This window comes from Tachyglossus aculeatus, chromosome 20 (genome assembly GCF_015852505.1).
Source record: "Tachyglossus aculeatus isolate mTacAcu1 chromosome 20, mTacAcu1.pri, whole genome shotgun sequence".
In the NCBI taxonomy this organism is placed as follows: Eukaryota; Metazoa; Chordata; class Mammalia; order Monotremata; family Tachyglossidae; genus Tachyglossus; species Tachyglossus aculeatus.
The window spans coordinates 26448455-26469259 of record NC_052085.1 but is presented as its reverse complement, the minus strand read 5'-3'; the positions used below and the strand labels follow the sequence as shown (position 1 = coordinate 26469259).

The 20805-nt window shown below is 47.1% G+C and overlaps 1 protein-coding gene, 1 long non-coding RNA gene and 1 other non-coding gene across 4 annotated transcripts; all 3 read right to left on the bottom strand.

Annotated features, from left to right (window-relative positions):
• Positions 1–204: 204 nt before the first annotated feature.
• Positions 205–2858, bottom strand: LOC119941478. Its single transcript, XR_005455217.1, has 2 exons — positions 2820–2858; positions 205–1027 (listed from the first exon to the last, which is right to left on the bottom strand). It is a non-coding gene; the product is annotated as an uncharacterized LOC119941478 (long non-coding RNA).
• Positions 2859–2903: 45 nt separating this feature from the next.
• LOC119941704 lies at positions 2904–3041 on the bottom strand. The gene has a single exon (XR_005455288.1). It is a non-coding gene; the product is annotated as a small nucleolar RNA SNORA7 (small nucleolar RNA).
• Positions 3042–5936: 2895 nt separating this feature from the next.
• Positions 5937–16561, bottom strand: GPR83 (G protein-coupled receptor 83). Of its 2 annotated transcripts, XM_038761925.1 has the most exons (5): positions 15979–16561; positions 14442–14567; positions 12319–12452; positions 6835–7450; positions 5937–6232 (listed from the first exon to the last, which is right to left on the bottom strand). In XM_038761925.1, exons 1-5 carry the CDS (start codon positions 16363–16365, stop codon positions 6155–6157), a joined length of 1341 nt encoding a protein of 446 aa, XP_038617853.1. In that variant the 5' UTR covers positions 16366–16561; the 3' UTR covers positions 5937–6154. The 2 variants fall into 2 exon arrangements, with proteins under 2 accessions (XP_038617853.1, XP_038617854.1); XM_038761926.1 differs by having other exon boundaries at positions 5937–7450.
• Between the last annotated feature and the right edge of the window lie 4244 nt (positions 16562–20805).

Sequence of the window (20805 nt, the reverse complement as noted above, 5' to 3'; positions counted from 1 at the left end):
TTGAAAGGGTAAAAGCGAGTAAAGGCCAGGTCTATCCTCGTCATTCATTCATTCAATCGTATTTATTGAGCACTTAGTGTTGCGAGCCCCCAACAGGAACATGGACTGTGTCCAAACTGATTAGCTTGTATCTATCCCAGTGCTTAGCACAGTGTCTGGCACATAGTAAGCACTTGACAAATACCATAAAAAAAAAACAAAACGGTTTGATGCGAACGTCCTTTCTGCTCTCCGACCAGCACAATCTGTATTTGTTTTTCTCTCAGGGACAGCCTGCATTCAAATGGAAAAATCACTTGTCAGAGCTGGTCAGGGTGGGACCTCAAGTCACGATGTTCTGGAGTGATTTCCCTCCCTGCTGTTTCCTTCTGTGGAACAAGCTCTTACATTGCCATCCTCCCTGCTTAGAACGTAGCAGCAGGTCTACTAACGAGCCAGTACTACTAACGATGCCTCAAAATTCAATGTCCGGGACACGAGTAATTAAAATTAATGTGTGGTAGCAAGCGCGGTGTCCGCAGAGCAACAATTCACAAGCCAGGCTGCCCGGGGTTGGAGACAGAAAGAGTAACTTTTCCCCAGGCCAGCTCACTTTCTTATTGGCAGGTTATTATGTCGCCTACATCGGGTTTGTTCCATTTTGTCCCTTTTCCTCATGACAATTAGGCCAAAGAAAAGGCTGGTCATGATAAGGAGTTTGGGGAATTGGGGTGATGGCACCTCCCGTCATTCTTTGCCGTGGGTCTGCTTTTGGACACCTTTCCCGGGGGCGAATGTTAGAACGTGGCTGCAGTGCAGGACTGGCGAGGGGGACTGTGTGGCCAGCTTCCTTCCACAGAGTCCTATTTCCAGCTGGTCTGACCCCTGTCCGGGATGGAGAATGACCCTGGATGTGGAGACAGCGTGGCCTGGTGGAAAGAGCCCAGGCCCGGGCATCCCAAGACCTGAGTTCTAATCCGGGCTCTGCCCTTGGCCTGCGGGGTGACTCTGGTCAAACCACTTCACCCCTCTTCTTCAGTTTTCTTATCTGTAAAACATAAATAAGACACCTGTTCTCCCTCCTACTTCGACTCTAAGTCCCGTGTGGGACAGGGACTCTGTCTAATCCTTTTGTCTTGCATCATCCCCAGTACGTAGCACATAGTATAGAGCTTAAAAATACCCTGATTATTATTATTAAAGGGGCCGGGTTGCAGTGAACCACTCCATGTTTCAGTTTAACCCAAGCTGGTGCCCTCAGGCCCAGCCGAACCCTACAAATCCAGACTCCACATACGGAAAAAACTCAGTTATCCAGAGTTTCTGGGAGAGCCTACAGGCATGTTTCAGAGCCAAATTTTTCCACTGTCTATTTTTCTTTAAAATGGTAAATATCTCTATGAAACTCCAGGAGGACTATACTATGCAGAACGCTGTACAGTTAGGAGAACACAATAAGTGGACACAATCCCTAAGGTCAAGGAGCATACAATCTAGTGGAGGACGCATGCATTAAAATACAACACAGATAGGGGAACCGAGTATTAAGAAACACTTCAGAGTCGCCAAACTTTCCCTGCCGTCTCCCAGAGGACATATTGGCCTTATGATTTAGTTTGAGAGAAGGCAGATTGGAAGTAGTAGAAGCTTTAGCTTTCCACACCTCCTTCCTCTGTCCTTTCTCTCTTCCTCCTGATCCTCCTCCAGGAGTCCCTGCCCTCAAGCCTCCCTGGAAGAGGAGATTATTTGGGGGCCACAGGAGCAGGGGCGGTTTACAGGTGTTCCGAGCCCCAGCTCTTCACCCAGAAGAGATTAAATGCTGCGGCGCTGTCGGGAGGAATCACAGCAGATGGCTGGGGAAATTGGGACCTGACATTAAGGGATAAAAGAAACCGTAGGCGTAACTACCCGAGAAGTTAAAAACAAACTGTAAAGGTTGGGAGACGATGAGAGACATTATGTCGGTGGGAGAAAATGCCCTGGATGATGTGGTCGTTAGGTACGGTAATTGAGCTGGGATTTCTTTGTGGTGAACAGTGTGTCATCCTAAAGAGCTCAAGGAAACCAGACTGAGTCCCCTTTTTCCTCTCCTCCTCCCCATCCCCCCGGCCCTACCTCCTTCCCCTCCCCACAGCACCTGTATATATGTTTTTACAGATTTATTACTCTATTCACTTGAACATATTTACTATTCTATTTATTTTGTTAATGATGTACATCTAGCTTTATTTCCATTTGTTCTGATGACACCTGTCCACATGTTTTGTTTTATTATCTGTCTCCCCCTTCTAGATTGTGAGCCCATTGTTGGGTAGCGACCGTCTCTATGTGTTGCCAACTTGTACTTCCCAAGTGCTTATTACAGTGCTCTGCACAAAGTAAGCGCTCAATAAATACGATTGAACGGATGAATGAATGAATGAGAAACCAGATTCACCAGTGGCCATTTGGCACAAAAAATACTCTCAACGGCTAAGCAACCCTCACCTCACTGACTCCTCTCCCCGTGGATCTCAAACCAATTCATTCCCAGCTTTGTCCCAGCTGAAAGAAAAGAATAAAAATTGTGCTGTTCGTTAAAAAGCCTTACTATTTACTAAGCACTGGGGTAGATATAAGATAATCAGGTTAGGCACAGTCCTTGTGCTACATGGAGCTCGAAGTCTAAGCGGGGAGGGAGAACAGGTGTGTAATCGCCACTTTGTCTTGTCTTAGGCGGTTGTTTCTGACCCGTAGCGACTCCATGGACATATCTCTCCCAGAAAGCCCCACCTCCATCTGCAATCGTTCTGGTAGTGGATCCATAGAGTTTTCTTGGTAAAAAAATGGAAGTGGCTTACCATTGCCTTCTTCTGCACGATAAACCTGAGTCTCTGCCCTCGGCTCTCTCCCAGGCCGCTGCTGCCCAGCACGGGTGAGTTTTGAATTGTAGCAGATTGTTTTCCATTCACTAGCTACTGCCCAAGCTAGGAATGGAATGGGTAGGCCTCTGCTTGACTCTCCCTCCTGCAGCCGAGACTGGTAGAGTACTGGAAACTCTTCAGGTGTGATCGCGAGAGGGGAAATCCCCATTTTACAGATGAGAAAACAGAAGTACAGAGAAACCAAGTGACCTGCCCGAGGTCACACAACAGGTCGGGGCAGAGTTGGTATTGCAACTCGGGTCACTTGGCACCAAGTCCTGTGTTCTTTCCCCTAACCCACCACTTCTCCAGTTCCCACTCTCTTGGAGGAAAAGGAACAGCACAGATTATTGAAACCCGCAGTCCGATCAGTGGTATTTACTGAACGCTTATTGTATGCAGAACGCGGTACTAAGCGCTTGGGAGGGTACAGTACAAGAGAGTTGGTAGACACGATACCTGCCATAAGGAGCTCACACTCCAGAAGGGGATGATAGGCACAGACATTAAAATAAATTAAATTCAGGTGCATAGGTGTCCCCGAAGGGAGTGTGGGTAGGGCAGATGAGGGCTCAGTCAGGGAAGGCCTCTTGGAGGAGATGTGATAATAATAATAATTATCATCATCATCATCATCATCAATCGTATTTATTGAGCGCTTACTGTGTGCAGAGCACTGTACTAAGTGCTTGGGAAGTACAAGTTGGCAACATATAGAGACAGTCCCTACCCAACAGTGGGCTCACAGTCTAAAAGGGGGAGACAGAGAACAAAACCAAACATACTAACAAAATAAAATAAATAGATTATTATGGTACTTGTTAAGCACTTACTGAGGAGATGTGATAATAATAATAATTATGGTACTTGTTAAGCACTTACTGAGGAGATGTGATAATAATAATAATAATAATAATTATGGCACTTGTTAAGCACTTACTGTGTGCCAAGCACTGTTCTAAGCTCTGGGGAAGATACAAGGGAATCAGGTTGTCCCATGTGGGGTTCAGTTTTAATCCTCATTTTACAGATGAGGTAACTGAGGCCCAGAGAAGTGAAGTGACTTGCCCAAAGTCACACAGCTGACAAGTGGCAGAGCCAGCACTAGAACTCACGATCTCTGAATCCCAAGGCCTTGCTCTGTCCTCTATGCCACGCTGCTCCTCCAGGCCTATCCGGGCCATTCTAAGGAATTAGAGTGAATTACTTTACACGTGGACACTAGTAATCCAGAATTCTTTTTACCTCCCACTCCCACGCCTGCAAGGTACAAGTCTTTTTCCTGGTTCTTTAGCAGGCAGCAATATGAGAAATGACTGGTAAGTCATCCCGGGGAAGGTGAATTGTTATGGCACAGAAATAGCTCTGTCCCTGAGCACTTGTTTTTATCACTTGTTCCTGATAGAACAGTTTCATAAGTTCTCAGTGTGTCACCACAATACAAAAAAAAAAAATCATAAATCATCTGCGAGCCATACAGGCGATAGAGGAATCAGAGTCTTAATAAAAGGATGTGATCCAATCCTCTTGCCATGGAAAATGGTCCAAGACATCCTTTGGCTATTATGTTTACGGGGCTTGAAATAATTCAATCATATGGCTTGAAATCAATCAATCATATATATTGAGCACTTAGTATGTATAGAGCACTGTACTAAGTGCTCAATGATAATCATACTGGTATTTATTAAGTGCTTACTACGTCCTGGAGAAACAGAAAAGCATACTGGAAAGAGCACAGGCCTGGAAGGCTTTGTGAAAAGAGCACAGGCTTGGGAGTCGGAGTATGTTTGTTCTAATCCCGGCTCCGCCACTTGTCTTCTGTGTGACGTTGGGCAAGCCACTTAACTTCTCTGTGCCTCAGTTACCTCATCTGTAAAATGGGGGTTAAGAGTGTGAGCCCCATGTGGGACAACCTGATTACCTTGTATCTACCCCAGTGCTTAGAACAGTGCTTTGCACATAGTAAGCGCTTAACAAATACCATTATTATTATTATTATTCTCCCCAGTTGGCTCTGTTATCCTCAACCCTCCATTGCTTGCACCACAGACTGCCTCAGGGCCCTTACGTGCAAGTGGCCTGTTTCCCAGAGCCCCATCCTGCCCGGATCCTCTCTCCCAGATTCCCATTACAGGGGGGGCTACCAGGATTCCCAAATCACCAGGGGATCCCAAATTGGAGCAGAAACCGTGGGCACAAGCCTATTTCTCTCCTACAGTGTAAGCCAGGAAAGAGAAAGGAGCAACTGCTGGGTTTGAAATGAATTTCAAATCCAAAGGCCGGTCCCCATTTCAATGGGCACAGCCTGGTTTCTCCAAGCTTTGGATAATGAAGAAAGGAAAAGTCACGTCAGGCAGACAAACGTGGCCGGGACTTGTGATTCTCATCACCTACCCCACTGTGCCCACCAGCTCTGATGGGCCTGACAGCAAAACCTGGCTGAGAAGTCACTCTTAACCTCAAACGATCCTTTTTATTGAGCCCTTTCTCCTATCAAGTTTTAATGGGACTTGAATGATTTGAATTGAACAAATATTTTACAAATAAGTATCATCCAACCAAAAAAAACAAAAACAGTTTTACAAATCTCAGGTTCATAAAATGTTAGATGACAAGTTTTATACCCCCAAATATGTCTCTAGAGAGCCTTGCAGTAGTTGTTCCTGAGAGGAAAGAGCATGGGCTCAAGAGTCAGGAGACTTGGGTTCTAGTCCTGACACTGACCTGTTGTGAGACTCCGGGAGAGTCACGTACACTCTCTGTACTTCACTTTCCACATCTGTACAATGGAGACAAACGGGATCGTGAATCCCATGTGGGATAGGGACTGTGTCCGATCGTATAATAATTGTGGCATTTGTTAAGCGCTTACTATGTGCCAGGCACTGTACTAAGCACTGGGGTGGATACAAGCAAATCGGGTTGGACGCAATCCCTGTATCGCATGGGGCTCATAGTCTTAATCTCCATTTTATAGTTGAGGTGACTGAGGCACAGAGCAGTGAAGTGACTTGCCAAGGCCACACAGCAAAGTGGCAGAGGTGGAATTAGAACCCATGACCTTCTTACTCTAAGACCTGTGCTCCATCCACTATGCCAAACACCTCCTGTCCTGAGTCCCTCACCCTCACAGGAAGATCTAATCCTGAAAAGGCATCTCCCCGATCCCCTTATCTTTAACGGCTCCCATTTTTTTCTGACTTTACAAGACAAAACTCGCTTAGGCCTCTACTCACAGAAGGGAGGAAGTTTCCTGTCTTCCTGTCTGCTCAGAGCCCAGTTCTGTTCTCATTCCAGATAGTCCTCTGATTAGCGCTCTCCATGTCATCCGGATCTCCTCTAGCTTCCTGAAATACGAATTAGGATCATTCGGGATTATAAAGCGGAGTGAACGACGGAAAACCGTGGAAAGGTTTGGGCTTGCGGATGGTTTAGAGAGAAACCCCCCACTCAGCCTGTAGTGCCGACGGCTATACGTCTCCTACTCCTTCACCGCTCAGCAGGTCCGGAAAGCCAACTTCGGACCGACGAACACGCCTTCCTCCCTGGCAGCTTGGGACTCCCAGAACCCGCAGAAAGCAGTATAAACCTAACCCTCCCAGAGTGACCCCTCATCTTCAATGCCCAGCTTTGGGTGTGGAGGAAAACTGGGTTTTTGAGCCTCAAATCTGGCTGGGTTAGGTCGCCCGCCCCGGGGACCGGCACGTCTCTCCCGTGGGCAGGTGGCTTCCCACCTGGGGATTTGGGGATCTCATAAGGATTGTGCCTCACCCCTGGACGATCTTGGGGAATTCCTCCACCCACGCTGGGTCCCGTCCGGTGTAGGTTTGGGTGCCTCGCTGGACCGTCATACATCTCTGTCGCCCTCCGCCCCCATCCCCATTGCCCGGGGCAACTCCCTTCCTCCTCCGTCCATTTCCACGGGTCTCCTCCCTCTCCCTTAACTCACAGCCACTATAGGCTCCACGGAGGAGATGTCCGTCTTTCCCGAACGGACGTTTGAGGTGGACGGGAGATTATCAGAGACCTGGGACCGCTTGAAGTTGCCGTTCTCGGGCCAAGCCGCCCGGTACGACAGGAGGGGGGACGGGAGCCTGCACTCCCGGGGGCCGGGGGGCTTCTTGCACATGCTCAGGAGGGCTTTGAGCTCCGCCCTGAAGTTGTCATTGAGCCAGCAGTAGATGAAGGGGTTGTAGCAGGTGCTGCTCATGGCGAACCAGTGGAAGGCGAGGTACATGGCGTTGTTGGTGTTGGTAGTTTTGCTGGACAGGAGGATGACATAGCAGTTGAGGGGGAGCCAGCAGATGGCGAAGAGGACCACCACCAGTACCAGCATCTTGATGGTCTTCTTCTTCTTGCGGCGCAGGGCGTAGTATTGTTCCGTGGTCACGTCCCCGATGGCGTTACGCAGCCAGAGCTTCTTGGCCACCACGGCGTAGGCGACGGAGATGATGAGAAGGGGCAACAGGTAGAGCAGGACGAAGGTGGACAGGTCCAGGTACTTCCAGAAGAGGTCGGCCGGCTCGGGGAAATGGGGGATGCACGAGCTTCTGAACACGTGTCCTCTGCAGGCGCGGGGAAGAGAGACGGGAAAACGGAAGGGAGGGAAGGGTTCAGAATTTCACCCCAGAGATCCCTGGGACAATACCTTTTAGACTGTGAGCCCACTGTTGGGTAGAGACTGTCTCTATATGTTGCCAATTTGTACTTCCCAAGCGCTTAGTACAGTGCTCTGCACATAGTAAGCGCTCAATAAATACGATTGATGACGATTGATGAATACCTAATAATAGTACTAATGACTGTAGCATTTGCTAAGCCCTTACTATGCGCCAAGCACTGGGCTAAGAGTTGGGGCATAATCACATCAGACACAGTCCCTGTCCCACATGGGGCTCACGATCTGAGAGGAAAGGATTACAAGGATTGAATCCCCATTTTCCAGAAGAGGAAACTGAGGTTCAGAGAAGTTCAGGGACTTCCCAGGGTCTCACAGCAGACAAGTGGTGGTGCCAGGATTGGAATCCAGGTCTCCTAACGCCCAGGGCTGCGCTCTGTTGACTGGGCCACGCCACTTCCCCAAATGCACAAAGGGGTGCATTCTCCACCCCTGCATCTCCAGACCCGATTGGAACCCACCGATTTATAAGGTACGCATGAGGGAAGTGAAGACTGAGATGGCTCTGACCCAAGGCGGTTCTACCACAGCTAATGTTTATTGTTCTATTGTACTCTCCCAAGTGCTTAGGACAGTGCTCTGCACACAGTAAGTGCTCAATAAATACTATTGAATGAATGAATAATGAACAAAACACAGAGAAGCAGAGTGGCTCAGTGGAAAGAGCCCGGGCTTTGGAGTCAGAGGTCATGGGTTCAAATCCCGGCTCCGCCAATTGTCAGCTGTGTGACTTTGGGCAAGTCACTTAACTTCTCTGGGCCTCAGTTCCCTCATCTGCAAAATGAGGATTAATGTGAGCCCCCCGTGGGACAACCTGAGCACCTTGTAACCTCCCCAGCGCTTAGAACAGTGCTTTGCACATAGTAAGCGCTTAATAAATGCCATCATCATCATCATCAATCGTATTTATTGAGCGCTTACTGTGTGCAGAGCATTGTACTAAGCACTTGGGAAGTACAAATTGGCAACATATAGAGACAGTCCCTGCCGAACAGTGGGCTCACAGTCTAAAAGGACAGAGAACAAAACCAAACATACTAACAAAATAAAATAAATAGAATAGATATGTACAAGTAAAATAAATAAATAAATAGAGTAATAAATCTGTACAAACATATATACATATATACAGGTGCTGTGGGGAAGGGAAGGAGGTAAGATGGGGGGATGTAGAGGGGGACGAGGGGGAGAGGAAGGAAGGGGACTGCAAGACAGGAAGGGGACGTAGTAGTAATCACTCATTCCCAAACACGCATCTTTCGGGAATGGTGACTAGGACCGTCTGACTGTCCCCACTGATTGGGTCTCCTAGATTTTTGGGACATTTGTTCTCGAATCCCCTGGTTTCTCTCTGTGGTAGGTCAGATGGGAGAGCTCCGCACTGAGACATAGCTCTCGCTCCTCCTGATCTCTCCTGCCTGGAACTCTTTCCTGCTTCACACCCCGAAGACCACTGCTCTCCCCATCTTCAAAGCCCTTCTGAAATCCCCTCATGTCCAGGAGGCCTTCCCCACCCTATTTCACCCTCTACTGACACTTCAGTACTCACACATCACCCGAGCATTTGAGCACTCACTCCCTCTCTTCACACTAGCCCTGACATACAGCTCTTTCAACTGCTTTGCTTCCCCCCGTCCATCATTTATTTTAGCGTCTGTCTGCCCTGCTAGACTTTGAGCTCCTTGAGGGTAGCAGCCATGGCTCAGTGGAAAAAAGCCCGGGCTTTGGAGTTCTGACTCCAAATGGGTCATGGGTTCAAAACCCGGCTCCGCCACTTGGCAGCTGTGTGACTTTGGGCAAGTCACTTAACTTCTCTGTGCTTCAGTTGCCTCATCTGTAAAATGGGGCTTAAGACTGGGAGCCCCACGTGGGACAACCTGATCACCTTGTAACCTCCCCAGCGCTTAGAACAGTGCTTTGCACGTAGTCAGCGCTTAATAAATGTCATTATTATTATATTATATTAATAATTATGTTATTATGTCTGCTGCATCTATTATACAGTGCTCCATCATCATCATCAATTGTATTTATTGAGCGCTTACTGTGTGCAGAGCACTGTACTAAGCGCTTGGGAAGTACAAGTTGGCAACATATAGAGACAGTCCCTACCCAGCAGTGGGCTCACAGTCTAAAAGGGGGAGACAGAGAACAAAACCAAACATACTAACAAAATAAAATAAATAGAATAGATATGTACAAGTAAAATAAATAAAAAAATAAATAGAGTAATAAATATGTCCAGCGCTTAGTACAGTGGCCCAGTGCTTAGTAAAGTGCCTGGCACATGGTGAGCGCTTAACAAATACCATAATTATCATACTCCCCCAAATACTTAGTGCAGTGCTTTGCCTTGAGTCAAAGCTCAATAAATACTATTGACTGAGTGACTTATCAGGGCTTACCTTGGAACCCACTCCAGACCCTCACCCTTCCACTCTTTCCGAACTCTGGGTTTTGGTTAACGTGCCGGATGCTAATTAATTCTGATTGAATATTTTCTGGGGAAAATACCTTCTACAATGTAGGTTTTGTGAAGGAATTCAAAACTCTCTGCTGTAAGAGTCTTGAGAAGCAGCATGGCCTAGTGGATAAGCACGGGCCTCGGTGTCAGAAGATCCCCCTCTCCATCCCCCCCCATCTTACCTCCTTCCCTTCCCCACAGCACCTGTATATATGTATAGATGTTTGTACATATTTATTACTCTATTTATTTATTTATTTTACTTGTACATATCTATTCTATTTATTTTATTTTGTTAGTATGCTTGGTTTTGTTCTCCGTCTCCCCCTTTTAGACTGTGAGCCCACTGTTGGGTAGGGACTGTCTCTATATGTTGCCAACTTGTACTTCCCAAGCGCTTAGTACAGTGCTCTGCACACAGTAAGCGCTCAATAAATACGATTTATTGGTTGATTGATCCTGGGTTCTAGTCCCGGCTCCACCACTGGTCTGCTGGGGCAAGTCATTTCACTTCTCTGGGACTCAGTGACCTCATCTGTAAAATGTGGATTAAGACTATGAGCCCCATAGGGGACATGGAGTATGTCCAACCTGAGTAGCTTGGAGCTACTTAGTACAGAGCCTGGAAAATAGTAAGTGCTTAAATATCTTTGAATAAAGTCTTGTAATTCAGTTGCACCTATAAATTCACTTCTGGAATTTGTGGAGGGGGGGACACGGTGAAGAGGGTAAATGGGGAAGGGTTTGGTGCAGGGAATTATGTGGGTGATTAGAGAAGCAGCAAGGCTAAGTGGAAAGAGCCCGGGCTTGGGAGTCAGAGGTCATGGGTTCAAATCCCAGTTCCGCCACTTGTCAGCTGTGTGACTTTGGGCAACTCACTTCACTACTCTGTGCCTCAGTTACCTCATCTGTAAAATGGGGATTAAGACTGTAAGCCCCACGTGGGACAACCTGATCACCTTGTTTCCCCCCCAGCGCTTAGAACAGTGCCTGGCACATAGTAAGCACTTAACAAATACCATTATTATTAATATTATTATTATTGGGGATAAGGATGTACATATTCTAACACGGACTTGGCATTCCCAGATTGACCCACTCAAATCACTGAGAATAGAAGATGAGTCATTAGTGGCATTTCTGCCTGAAGATTTTAGAGCCCTGCTTGAAGTGGAAAATGCTGGAGTTCCATTCTACGATCTTGAACTGGCTATCACGTAATGTCGTTTGCATGAATCTTGTTTCAAAAAGTTTATTCCAATCGATGGTATTTATTGAGTGCTTACAATATAACAGAATTTGGGAGAGTACAACAGAACAGACTTGGTAGAGATGCTCCCTACCCACGGTGAGCTCACAGTCTTCAAGAAGAGTTAAAAGGGTTGCTCAGCAATAGTATTATCAGTGACTCATTAGCATTGCTGAGGGAACCAACTGCAAACATTGGTAGCATTGTTAACTGGAAACTGAACTTCAAGTTTGGTAGCAAACCAGGCCTAGTGGGAGTCAGGAGAGCCTGGTTCGGGTTAGGCTCACCCTCAGATCTGCTCTGTGGCCCTGAACAAATCACTTAGAGAAGCAGCGTGGCTCAGTGGAAAGAGCCCGGGCTTTGGAGTCAGAGGTCATGGGTTCAAATCCTGGCTCTGCCACTTAGCCGTGTGACTTTGGGCAAGTCACTTCACTTCGCTATGCCTCAGTTACCTCATCTGTAAAACGGGGATTAAGACTGTGAGCTTCATGTGGGACAACCTGATCACCTCGTAACCTCCCCAGCGCTTAGAACAGTGCTTTGCACATAGTAAACACTTAATAAATGCCATCATCATTATTATTATTATGAACCTCTCTAGGACTCAATTCCCTCATCTGCAAAATGGGGATATGACACTGTTCTTTCTCCTTAGATCATGAGTCCCATGGGGGACAGAAACTCTCTGATCTGATTGTCTTCTATCAACCCCAGCTCTTGGCACAAGGTAAATGCTTAATAAGTGCCATTATTATTTCCACCTATTCCCAAAAGCCCTAAAGAAGGGAGGAGGAAAAAGGTACAGAACAGAAAGGAGGTAGAGGAATGAGAAAAATGAAAAGAGAAGCAGTTGGGAAACGCCAAAGAGGGAGATGCTGTCAGAGACGGGCTCCCTGAGGCAGACAAGGAGGTGACCCTTGACCCCCGTGAGGACTGTTGTCTGCGACCATGCTGGTCAGTGGAATTGTCATGAGAAACGCGAAGTGGTCCCAGAGGCTGCCAGAACACACTGGGGGCTTCCTAGTTGGTAGTCGGCCCTTACCTGTTCTTGAGGAAAATTAATTTTTGATAGATAGCATGAGGGAGGGAGAAACAGGTTGCCATGATCCAAATGACTGCAATGTAGACAACGCCTTTGGCGGTGGACATCCGGGGTTTCAGCGGATGCATAATGACCTGCGAACCAAACAGAGATATGGGGCATTGGCCACAAGTTCCCAAGCAATGAGGCAGGCAATCAAAGTGGGCCAGTGCTGCAAGAAAATCTGCAGGGCCTGGGTTTCCCACCTGTCTTCTTGCAAGGGAAACCTGCAGGAGGGCCAGGTCATTCCCTGCCCAGGGAGGCTCCTCAGGGAGGTAGCATGGCCTAGTGCATAGAGCACGGCTTGGAAGTCAGCGGGACCTGGGTTCTAATGCTGACTCTGCCACTGGTCTGCGGTGCGACTTTGGGCAAGTCACTTCACTTCTCTGTGCCTCAGTTACCTCATCTGTCAAATGGGGATCGAGACTGGGAGCCCCACCGGGGACGGGGACTGCGTCCTTCGCGATTAGCTCGTATCCACCCCAGTGCTTAGTGCAGTGCCTGGCACATAGTAAGCACTTAACAAATACCACCACCATCATCATTGGCCTGGGGGGAAGAGGGACTAGGCTGCCATCTCTGTCTCCGGAGCTGGGAGCATGAGCTGACCGCTGTGGCCAGAGGCCTAACTCGTGGCCCTCTGCTGCTCCCTTATCCAGGCCCCTTCCATAGAAGCTAAATCCATCCCGGGTTTGCTGCTCCAACTCCATGGGTCTGGATCTCCCTGCTTGTGTCTACACCTCAATCACCAATATAATGTGGACCCCCTGTACATCTCTTCAGCCTGAAGGATCTGTATATTTCCACTTAACTTCTCCCCCTTCAAAAAACTCAATTTTCATTCATTCATTGTCGTAATTATTAAACACTTACTGTACTTAAAGCACTGCACTAAGCGCTAGAGTACAATATAACAATAAACAGACACATTCCCTACCCACAGTAAGCTTACAGTAGTCTATAGGGGGAGACAGGCATTAATAAATAAATTCCAGACATGCACATACGTGCTGTCTCACGTGCCCAACTCATTCAGCCTAGTGGAAAGAGTCTGGGCCTGGGAATCAGAGAGGATGTGGATTCTAATTCTGGCTTTGCCAATTGCTTGCTGTGTGACTTTGGGAAAGTTGCTTAAAATTATCTGTGCCTCAGTGACCTCATCTGTAAAACGGGGATTAAATCTTCCCCAAGTGGGACAGGGACTGTGTCCAACCTACCTTGTATCCACCCCTGTGCTTACAACAGTGCTTGACACATGCTTAACAAATAGCCATTATTATATATTTTTTTTAAAAAGACTGTAGTTTGGGAGCCTGAATGATGAGAAGCATTTGCATGTGCAGATACAGTTTATAGGGCTTTTCCAATGGACTGGAGCCCAGAGAAGAACCCAGGCTCCTAGGAGATGAGATTTCTCTCCTCCTAGGAAGTCCTGAAAAATCTTACGGCAGCATAAGACATCTTGGAAGCATGGCCTATTAAAAAGAGGATAGGCCTGGAAATCGGAGGACTTGGGTTCTCATCCCGGCTTCGCTGCGTACCTCCTGTGTGATCTTGGCCAACTCACGTCACTTCCTTGTGCCTTAGTTTTCTCATCTGTAAAATGGGGATAAAATGCCGGCTCTCCCTCCTCCTTAGATTATGAGCCTCATGTGGGATAGGAATTGAGTCCAATCTGCTCTATACTGTATCAACCCCAGTGCTTAGTACGGCACTTGGCACATAGTGAGCGCTTAACCAATTCCACAATTATTATAATTTCTCATTATACGTCAGCCGAGTGCCAGAGCGATGAATAAAGACAGGATGATCCTGCCAGCCAATACACTATTTCCTCGAGCTCTAAAGGAGGTAATGGAACACTACCCTGACTTATTTTGTCCCACGGAGTCCCAGGGCTACTAGGAGGATTACAAAAATGCTCAGGACCCCCCCACCCCCCAATCTTCCCTTGAACCCCACAAAACTGGCATTCCGGGCAGCGATGTGGACAAGAGGCATGTGTTGCCTGTATTTGCCTTTCATCCTCAGGACGAGGCCCCATAATCCTTTCGAATTGGGAACGCCGGACCACTGGCGCTTACCTGGTGTCTGTCCAGGGCGATCGCTGTCAGGGTCAGGGCCGAGACATGGAGGGAACAGTACTGGGCGAACCGGCTGACGTGGCACATGCCCTTCCCGAAGAACCAGGTGCTCTTCACAAAGCGCACCTAGGAAACAAGCCCCCGGTGAGCCTCCAACCAAGAAGTCTCCTCCCTCCGCCCGCCTTGACTCGTGACCTATCCCCCACACTGCCCCCAACCCCGGTTCCTATTTCTAGCCCGGCCCTGATCCTTGCATCCACTTCTCCCCAGACTCACCACCCGCTTTGCCCTTTTCCTTATGCCGGGAGATCCACCACTTTCTAAAAGCAAGAGGCTCGGAAGGACTCGTCAGTGGGCAGGGAATGTGTTATATTGTTTCCTTGTCCTCTTCCAGGTGCTTAGAACAGTGCCCTGCACACAGTAAGTGCAATATATACGATTGACTAACAGGCTCGGCTTTCCCACTGAGGACTTCGAGAAGCCCCTGCCCCAATTTCTAGGCTCCTAAGGATGCAGTCCTCAGCCCCAATCCCACACTGTCACCCCAATCTTCACCTCAGTCACAGACAGGGTGAGGGGAGTGTGGAGAAACTGGACAACCACAGTCCAGGGGAAGGACTCTGCCTTCACTGGGGGGCTGCGGGATCCAGCCGACTGCAAGGACTCCATCTAGTCTAAAGCCATATATATGCTGTTTAAATGGGAACCTAAATCAACTCTCAAAATACTCAAAGCAGCAGCACTACTTAGTGCATTTGTGAACAGGGGGCAGAAGCTGATTACCGACACATTGTTCTCCCTCCACCCCCAAAGGGGGTTCTGTCCCACTCCAAAAGCAGAAGGGGGAACCTTGATATACTGCTTCATCGGAGGCTCAGCAGGAAACGGAGTCAAATAATCTCCATCTCACGAGACCTCGTTCTGCCTCTCAAAACACAAACTACATGGTTATTTCAGGGAAAAACAGGGCAGGGGAGGTAAACCCCCCCACGATTTAAAACCCCACAGCTAACTGCCCTACATCAGTTAGAGACAAATGGGATGAAGTGGACAGGTGGAAAAACGAATGCCAGGGTAAACATTAGCATCGTGAAACACAGAAAAGGAAAGGACCGTCAGTGAGCGTGTCAACGCCTGCTCGTTCCATGAGAAAGTTCAGATCCCATTTTCCTGTCAGGTAGCACCACTCGCCATTAGCAACGTCTACAAATCACCGCTCAGTTATTGGAAAACTTGATCTTTTACCAGATCAGGAAGGAAAGCAAGTCGATAACCAGAGTGTGACGGTGCTAAAAATCGATGCGAGGTACAGTGGCTCGCCTCAGAGCTAACGCTGAAGACAGGTAAGGTTAGAGAGCCTGTCCATCACAAGACAGGGTCTGGTCAGGGATGAAAAGAGCCAAAATGACTGCCGTCTGACCTCTCTGAAGCATGCCTCCTGTTAGTACTCACCCTCCCTAAAATCCCCTCCCCTGTCAGCCTCCACACTCAAATGACACTTCAAAACCTTCTCTACCGACCTATTTCACCGTCTTACCAAAGTGAAGGGGGTGTTGAGGAGGGTTATCATGAGGTCGGCTACGGCCAGATTGACGATGAAAAGGCTGGTCGCGGAGTGCATTCTTTTGTTTTTGATCACAACGTGGCAGACCAGGACGTTTCCGAACAGGGAGAAGACGATGATGAAGGAGTACGCTACGATCAGGAGCACTTTCACTGCGGGATTTTGAGGGTCGGCCTCCTGCCTCTTCCGGTCCACTAGGTTCTGCCAGGCCGAAAAGGTGTGATTGTTCCAGGAGAAGGCTGCCGAGATGTTGGGGAACTCCAAGGTGCCTTCGACGCTTCCGTTGCGGGGGAATATCTCCGGTCTTTCGAAGGCTTGCAGCAAGGACGGGAGAAAAAGCCACGTGAGCCGTGTTATCATTCTGGAAAAGTGGCTCCCAACTTTGGATTCAGGAATTTCTCTTCTCTGAAACCCCGAAGCGGGGGGCGGCTGTCAGGCAGTTGAGAGGAGCATGTGTTCCCTTCCCTCAGGAGTGAGATTTCCGAAGAAAGTGGCAAAGTGGAAGGCGTTCGGCTCTGGAAGCAGTTCAGACCCACGCTGGCTGGGCACTGGCATCTAGACAGCACACGCCGCCTTACTGTGGCAGCACTTTTATATCGCTGTTCCCCCACAGCTGACGGACGAGCATTCTCTGCCTATTGGACTGTGCGATGTTTCTTACTGTGACGTACTAATTCTGTCAACTCCCACCAGGCTTGCAATCCTCCCTCCTCCCTCATCCCCCGAAACAGAACGCAAACACCGGTTCTCAAGCCCGATTTTGAAAAGGCACCCTCCTCCCTTCCACGCCACCCACAAATAGATCCATTTGTACTCTTGCCTCATTATAATCCACTTGAGAGGCAAGCTTCTGGTTAAACAATTTCTTGCAGGTTTTCCACTTAGGCTGTTCCCGGTGGCTTCACTGCATTCAAGGACAGACACGGATTAAGGACTACATCTAGTTTGTACATGTTTACGTTGTTGTCTGTCTCCCCCTTCTAGACCTTGAACACGCTGTTGGGTAGGGACCGTCTCTCTTTGTTGCCAACTTGTACTTCCCAAGCGCTTAGTACAGTGCTCTGCACACAGTAGGCGCTCAATAAATACGATTGAATGAATCTAGTTTCCATCTCAACTGCAGGACAGGCCCATTTTTAGTAACGAGGGAGTATCGTCGAGATGGCGAAAGTTGTCAGAAGAAAGCGAAGGGTGAAATAGAGGTTTGGGCAGGGAACTCTACCTTCCATGAATTGATGCTGTCCATTCACAGGTTGATACTCACTAATCTTGATAAATATATTTAATGAAACTGCTTTTTGAAAGCTCATCTTCTCAGAGGACCTTAGATGCAAACTTGGATGCTGCGATCCTACTTTTCTCCAAGAAATCGGCTCACAAACCAAGTCTTTCCACATGAGGAATCGCCCTATTTTTTAAGAGACCTCCCCAAGTTTATTTTCTATTTATGTGGATTTTGACACTGCTGATATCCAGGTGTCCTGTTTGAGATCATTGCCCAGAATCCCATATTCCTAAACATAGGCATTTCTAGACGCAGGCAAACAGGCTCTGCACACAGTAAGCGCTCAATAAATACGATTGATGAAGAAAAATCTCCCCCAACATACCCAGCAGAACCACTATTCCTTAACTGGCGTCTCTTCTAACTGGGCTGCCCTCTCATTTCTCTAACCAAACAGTTGTTGCAGAAGCCAGGACTACAAGCTTCCAGCTTTAGCTCACGTTCATAGCCAAACCTGCACTCATAGGCTTGACATTCTGAGGAAACTCAGGGGCAACTCCTGTTCTCCTGGCCTTGTTCATTCATTCATTCAATCGTATTTACTGAGTGCTTACTGTGTGCAGAGCACTGTGCTAAGCGCTTGGAAAGTACAATTCAGCAACAAATAGAGACAATCTCCGCCCACTTCGGGCTCACAGTCTAGAAGGGCTTGAGCCCGTTGATGGGTAGGGATTGTCTCTACCTGTTGCCGTATTGTACTTCCCAAGTGCTTAGTACAGTGCTCTGCACACAGTAGGTGCTCAATAAATATGACTGACTGAATGAATCAGTAGCATTTACTGTAAGCCAATAAATACTGTAAACACTGTAAACACCACTTCTACTTCTACCTCTATCAATTTCTAATTGCATGCTAATTGAGAGAAAATCATTTACTTTAGAGTAGACAAAATATGCAAATAATTTGTCAAGGAGCTAGCATCTTGGCTGTCCCTCCTCCTCTCTCCCTGCATACCTGCATGTTTTGCTTTGACATTTTTCCTGCTTAATTTTAAGCTTTTTCCTCTCCTCCTCCTTCCCCTCCACTCTTCCCCCATCTCCTCCATCCACTTGTAGCTCTCCAGATCAGGGCTTTTTCTTCACACTGTTCAATCCCCCCCGCTCTCTCCCCAGACGCTCAGGTAGATGATGAACTGTTCAACACAAAGGACACCAAGGTTATTTCAGTAGCAATAATGAAACAGATTGATAGCTACATCGATACATGTGACTTTGGGCAAGTCACTTAACTTCTCTGTGCCTCAGTTACCTCATCTGTAAAATGGGGATTAAGACTGTGAGCCCCCAGTGGGACAGTCTGATCACCTTGTAACCTCCCAAGCGCTTAGAACGGTGCTTTGCACATAGTAAGCGCTTAATAAATGCCATCATTATTATTATGTGCAGAACCAGATATTTGGGCTTATTTCAAAAGTAGCTGATCAAAAGTGTCACAAGTCATTTTGCAAATTCAACAATGCAATTATAATGCTAGTAATGAGTACCACGGGATCAACTGGGAGAGGGCAGGAGTTGGAGGTGCATTTGTCCTGTAGTTCTTTTCCTCCCGCCTCTGTCCATGAAAAAGAACGTCCCTACTGCATAATTTAGCGATCTTGGCTTCACATCCCCAGAGCTATCAGGTCCCTAGACCCCAGCCTGTTAATTTCAACTTGTGGCTAACAGATTGACCAGTAAATCTAATGATGCGGCTTCTCCGGACCAGACAGCAGAAGGATGCCTTTGGGGTTCAACCCAAAACAGCCCCGTTTGGGAACAGTGGATTCAGGCTATCTTCAATTTTTACTTACAATTCCTACTGTCCATGGATTTCTTTACAATTCCTAATCGGCATCCACCTCCTTCCCATCTGGAGTTCTACCAGGGCCCTGCCCACTTCCAATGCTTCCCTAAACTATAATAATTTAAATTTTTCTTATTCTTAATATCCCCACCCTGTATTCTCAAAGTAAAACATACAGTACTTGGCTGGAAAGAAAACCGTTCAAGGGCGGGTTTGCAACTGCAGAGAGAATTCAACTGTCTTTGTTCTTGAGATAGTGCAATCAACAATTTTTTGATTGACAGAGCCCTAGAATTAATTTTTACCAGACAGCTCTTCCTAAATCCTCCATGGCGTTCTTAAAAAACATTCAAGGTAGCAGCTCTGATTCTGTTCCTCAAATTGCCATCTGTTCAGTTTTTTCCTCTTTTGGGGGTGGGAGGGGTAAGCTGGGGAATTTCTCTTTCATTTCTTTGATTTATCTGCATCAGATTCCCCAGTAAGGCAAGAAGATGCAGCTGAGCTATTGTGAAGCCACTGAGCAGAAAAAAAGTGGATTTTTGTTATCAGGATTTCAGGGTGTTTTTTTTTTAGATCACGTTCTGAAAATAAATCATTCTTAAATATTTTCTTCTGTACATTTCCCAAGCATCTAGTGATAAGCCCAAGTCAATCGATACTATTGATTGCATGCCCGCTTTGTGCTCAGTATTGTATAATACAGGCAGAAGACACTTTCCTCAAGGACCTTATTATCTAAGGAGGAGATGCAAGCTAATTTATCAGTACTGTTGATACAGTTCTACAAATCCTCCTTCTGATAGAAGCTTCAACTTACTCCCTTCAAGGGTAATTCATTCTTCTCACACACAAAAGGTATTTATTATCCATCCTCTGGATCCTGTGAAAATATCATGGGTCCTGAAAGTAGACTCCAGTAATTATTATTGAGAGTGGGACCTTCAGATGGCAGATGAGAAAAGTGGCATTTGAAAAGGTTGTTTATGCTGAATGCTGAAAGACCCTAGAGAAGATACCGAAGCAGCAGTGAAGAAGAATGAAAGAGCAGCTACTGTTGCTCTGTGTTCTCTAGCTATTAGCAAACTGATGAGTACAGTGCTCTGCACACAGTAAGCGCTCAATAAATACGATTGATTGACTGATTGATGAGGGATAAGAGCTGGAAAACTTGGTAAGGGGAGACAGGATGGGCTGAGGGCAAAATAGGAGATACAATCTTTCTGGCCCTGTAAACTCTGCAGGACTTAAAACTTTAAGAGGACAAGACTTTAACCTTTTAACTACCCCTGATCATCATCATCATTATCATATCTGTTACTTTGTACCACGCACTGTACTAAGTGCTGGAATAGATGCAAGATAATCAGGTTCCATGGTCTAAGTAGGAGGGAGGACAGGTTTTGAATTTCCATTCTATGGATGAGGGAACCGAGGCACAGAGAAGGTAAATGACTTGCCCAGTGTCACACAGCAGGTAAGCGGCAGAACTGGGATTAGAAGCCAGGTCTCCTAACTTCCAGGCTCATGCTCTTTCCACTAGACCACACTGCTTCCAATGATGACAAGGTAAAGAAGTCTCTAAGCCACTGCTAATAGAATCCTAAAGAAAGGGGGGAGAAATCCATATTTCTATAAAGCTTTCCACTAGATGATGATAAGGTACAGAAGTCTCTCTTAGCCATTGCTAATGGAATCCTAAAGAAATAGGGAGAAATCCATATTTCCAAAGGGG

Bases quoted from the DNA above. Each gene is read 5' to 3' on its own strand.
- GPR83 (XM_038761925.1), bottom strand. From the start codon at position 16,365: ATGATAACACGGCTCACGTGGCTTTTTCTCCCGTCCTTGCTGCAAGCC. The intron at 14,568-15,978 runs GTAAGACGGTGA...CTTGTTTCCTAG, and splicing joins TCAACACCCCCTTCACTTTG to GTGCGCTTTGTGAAGAGCAC. The intron at 6,233-6,834 runs GTGAGTTAAGGG...TTCGTATTTCAG, and splicing joins CCGTGGAGCCTATAGTGGCT to GAAGCTAGAGGAGATCCGGA.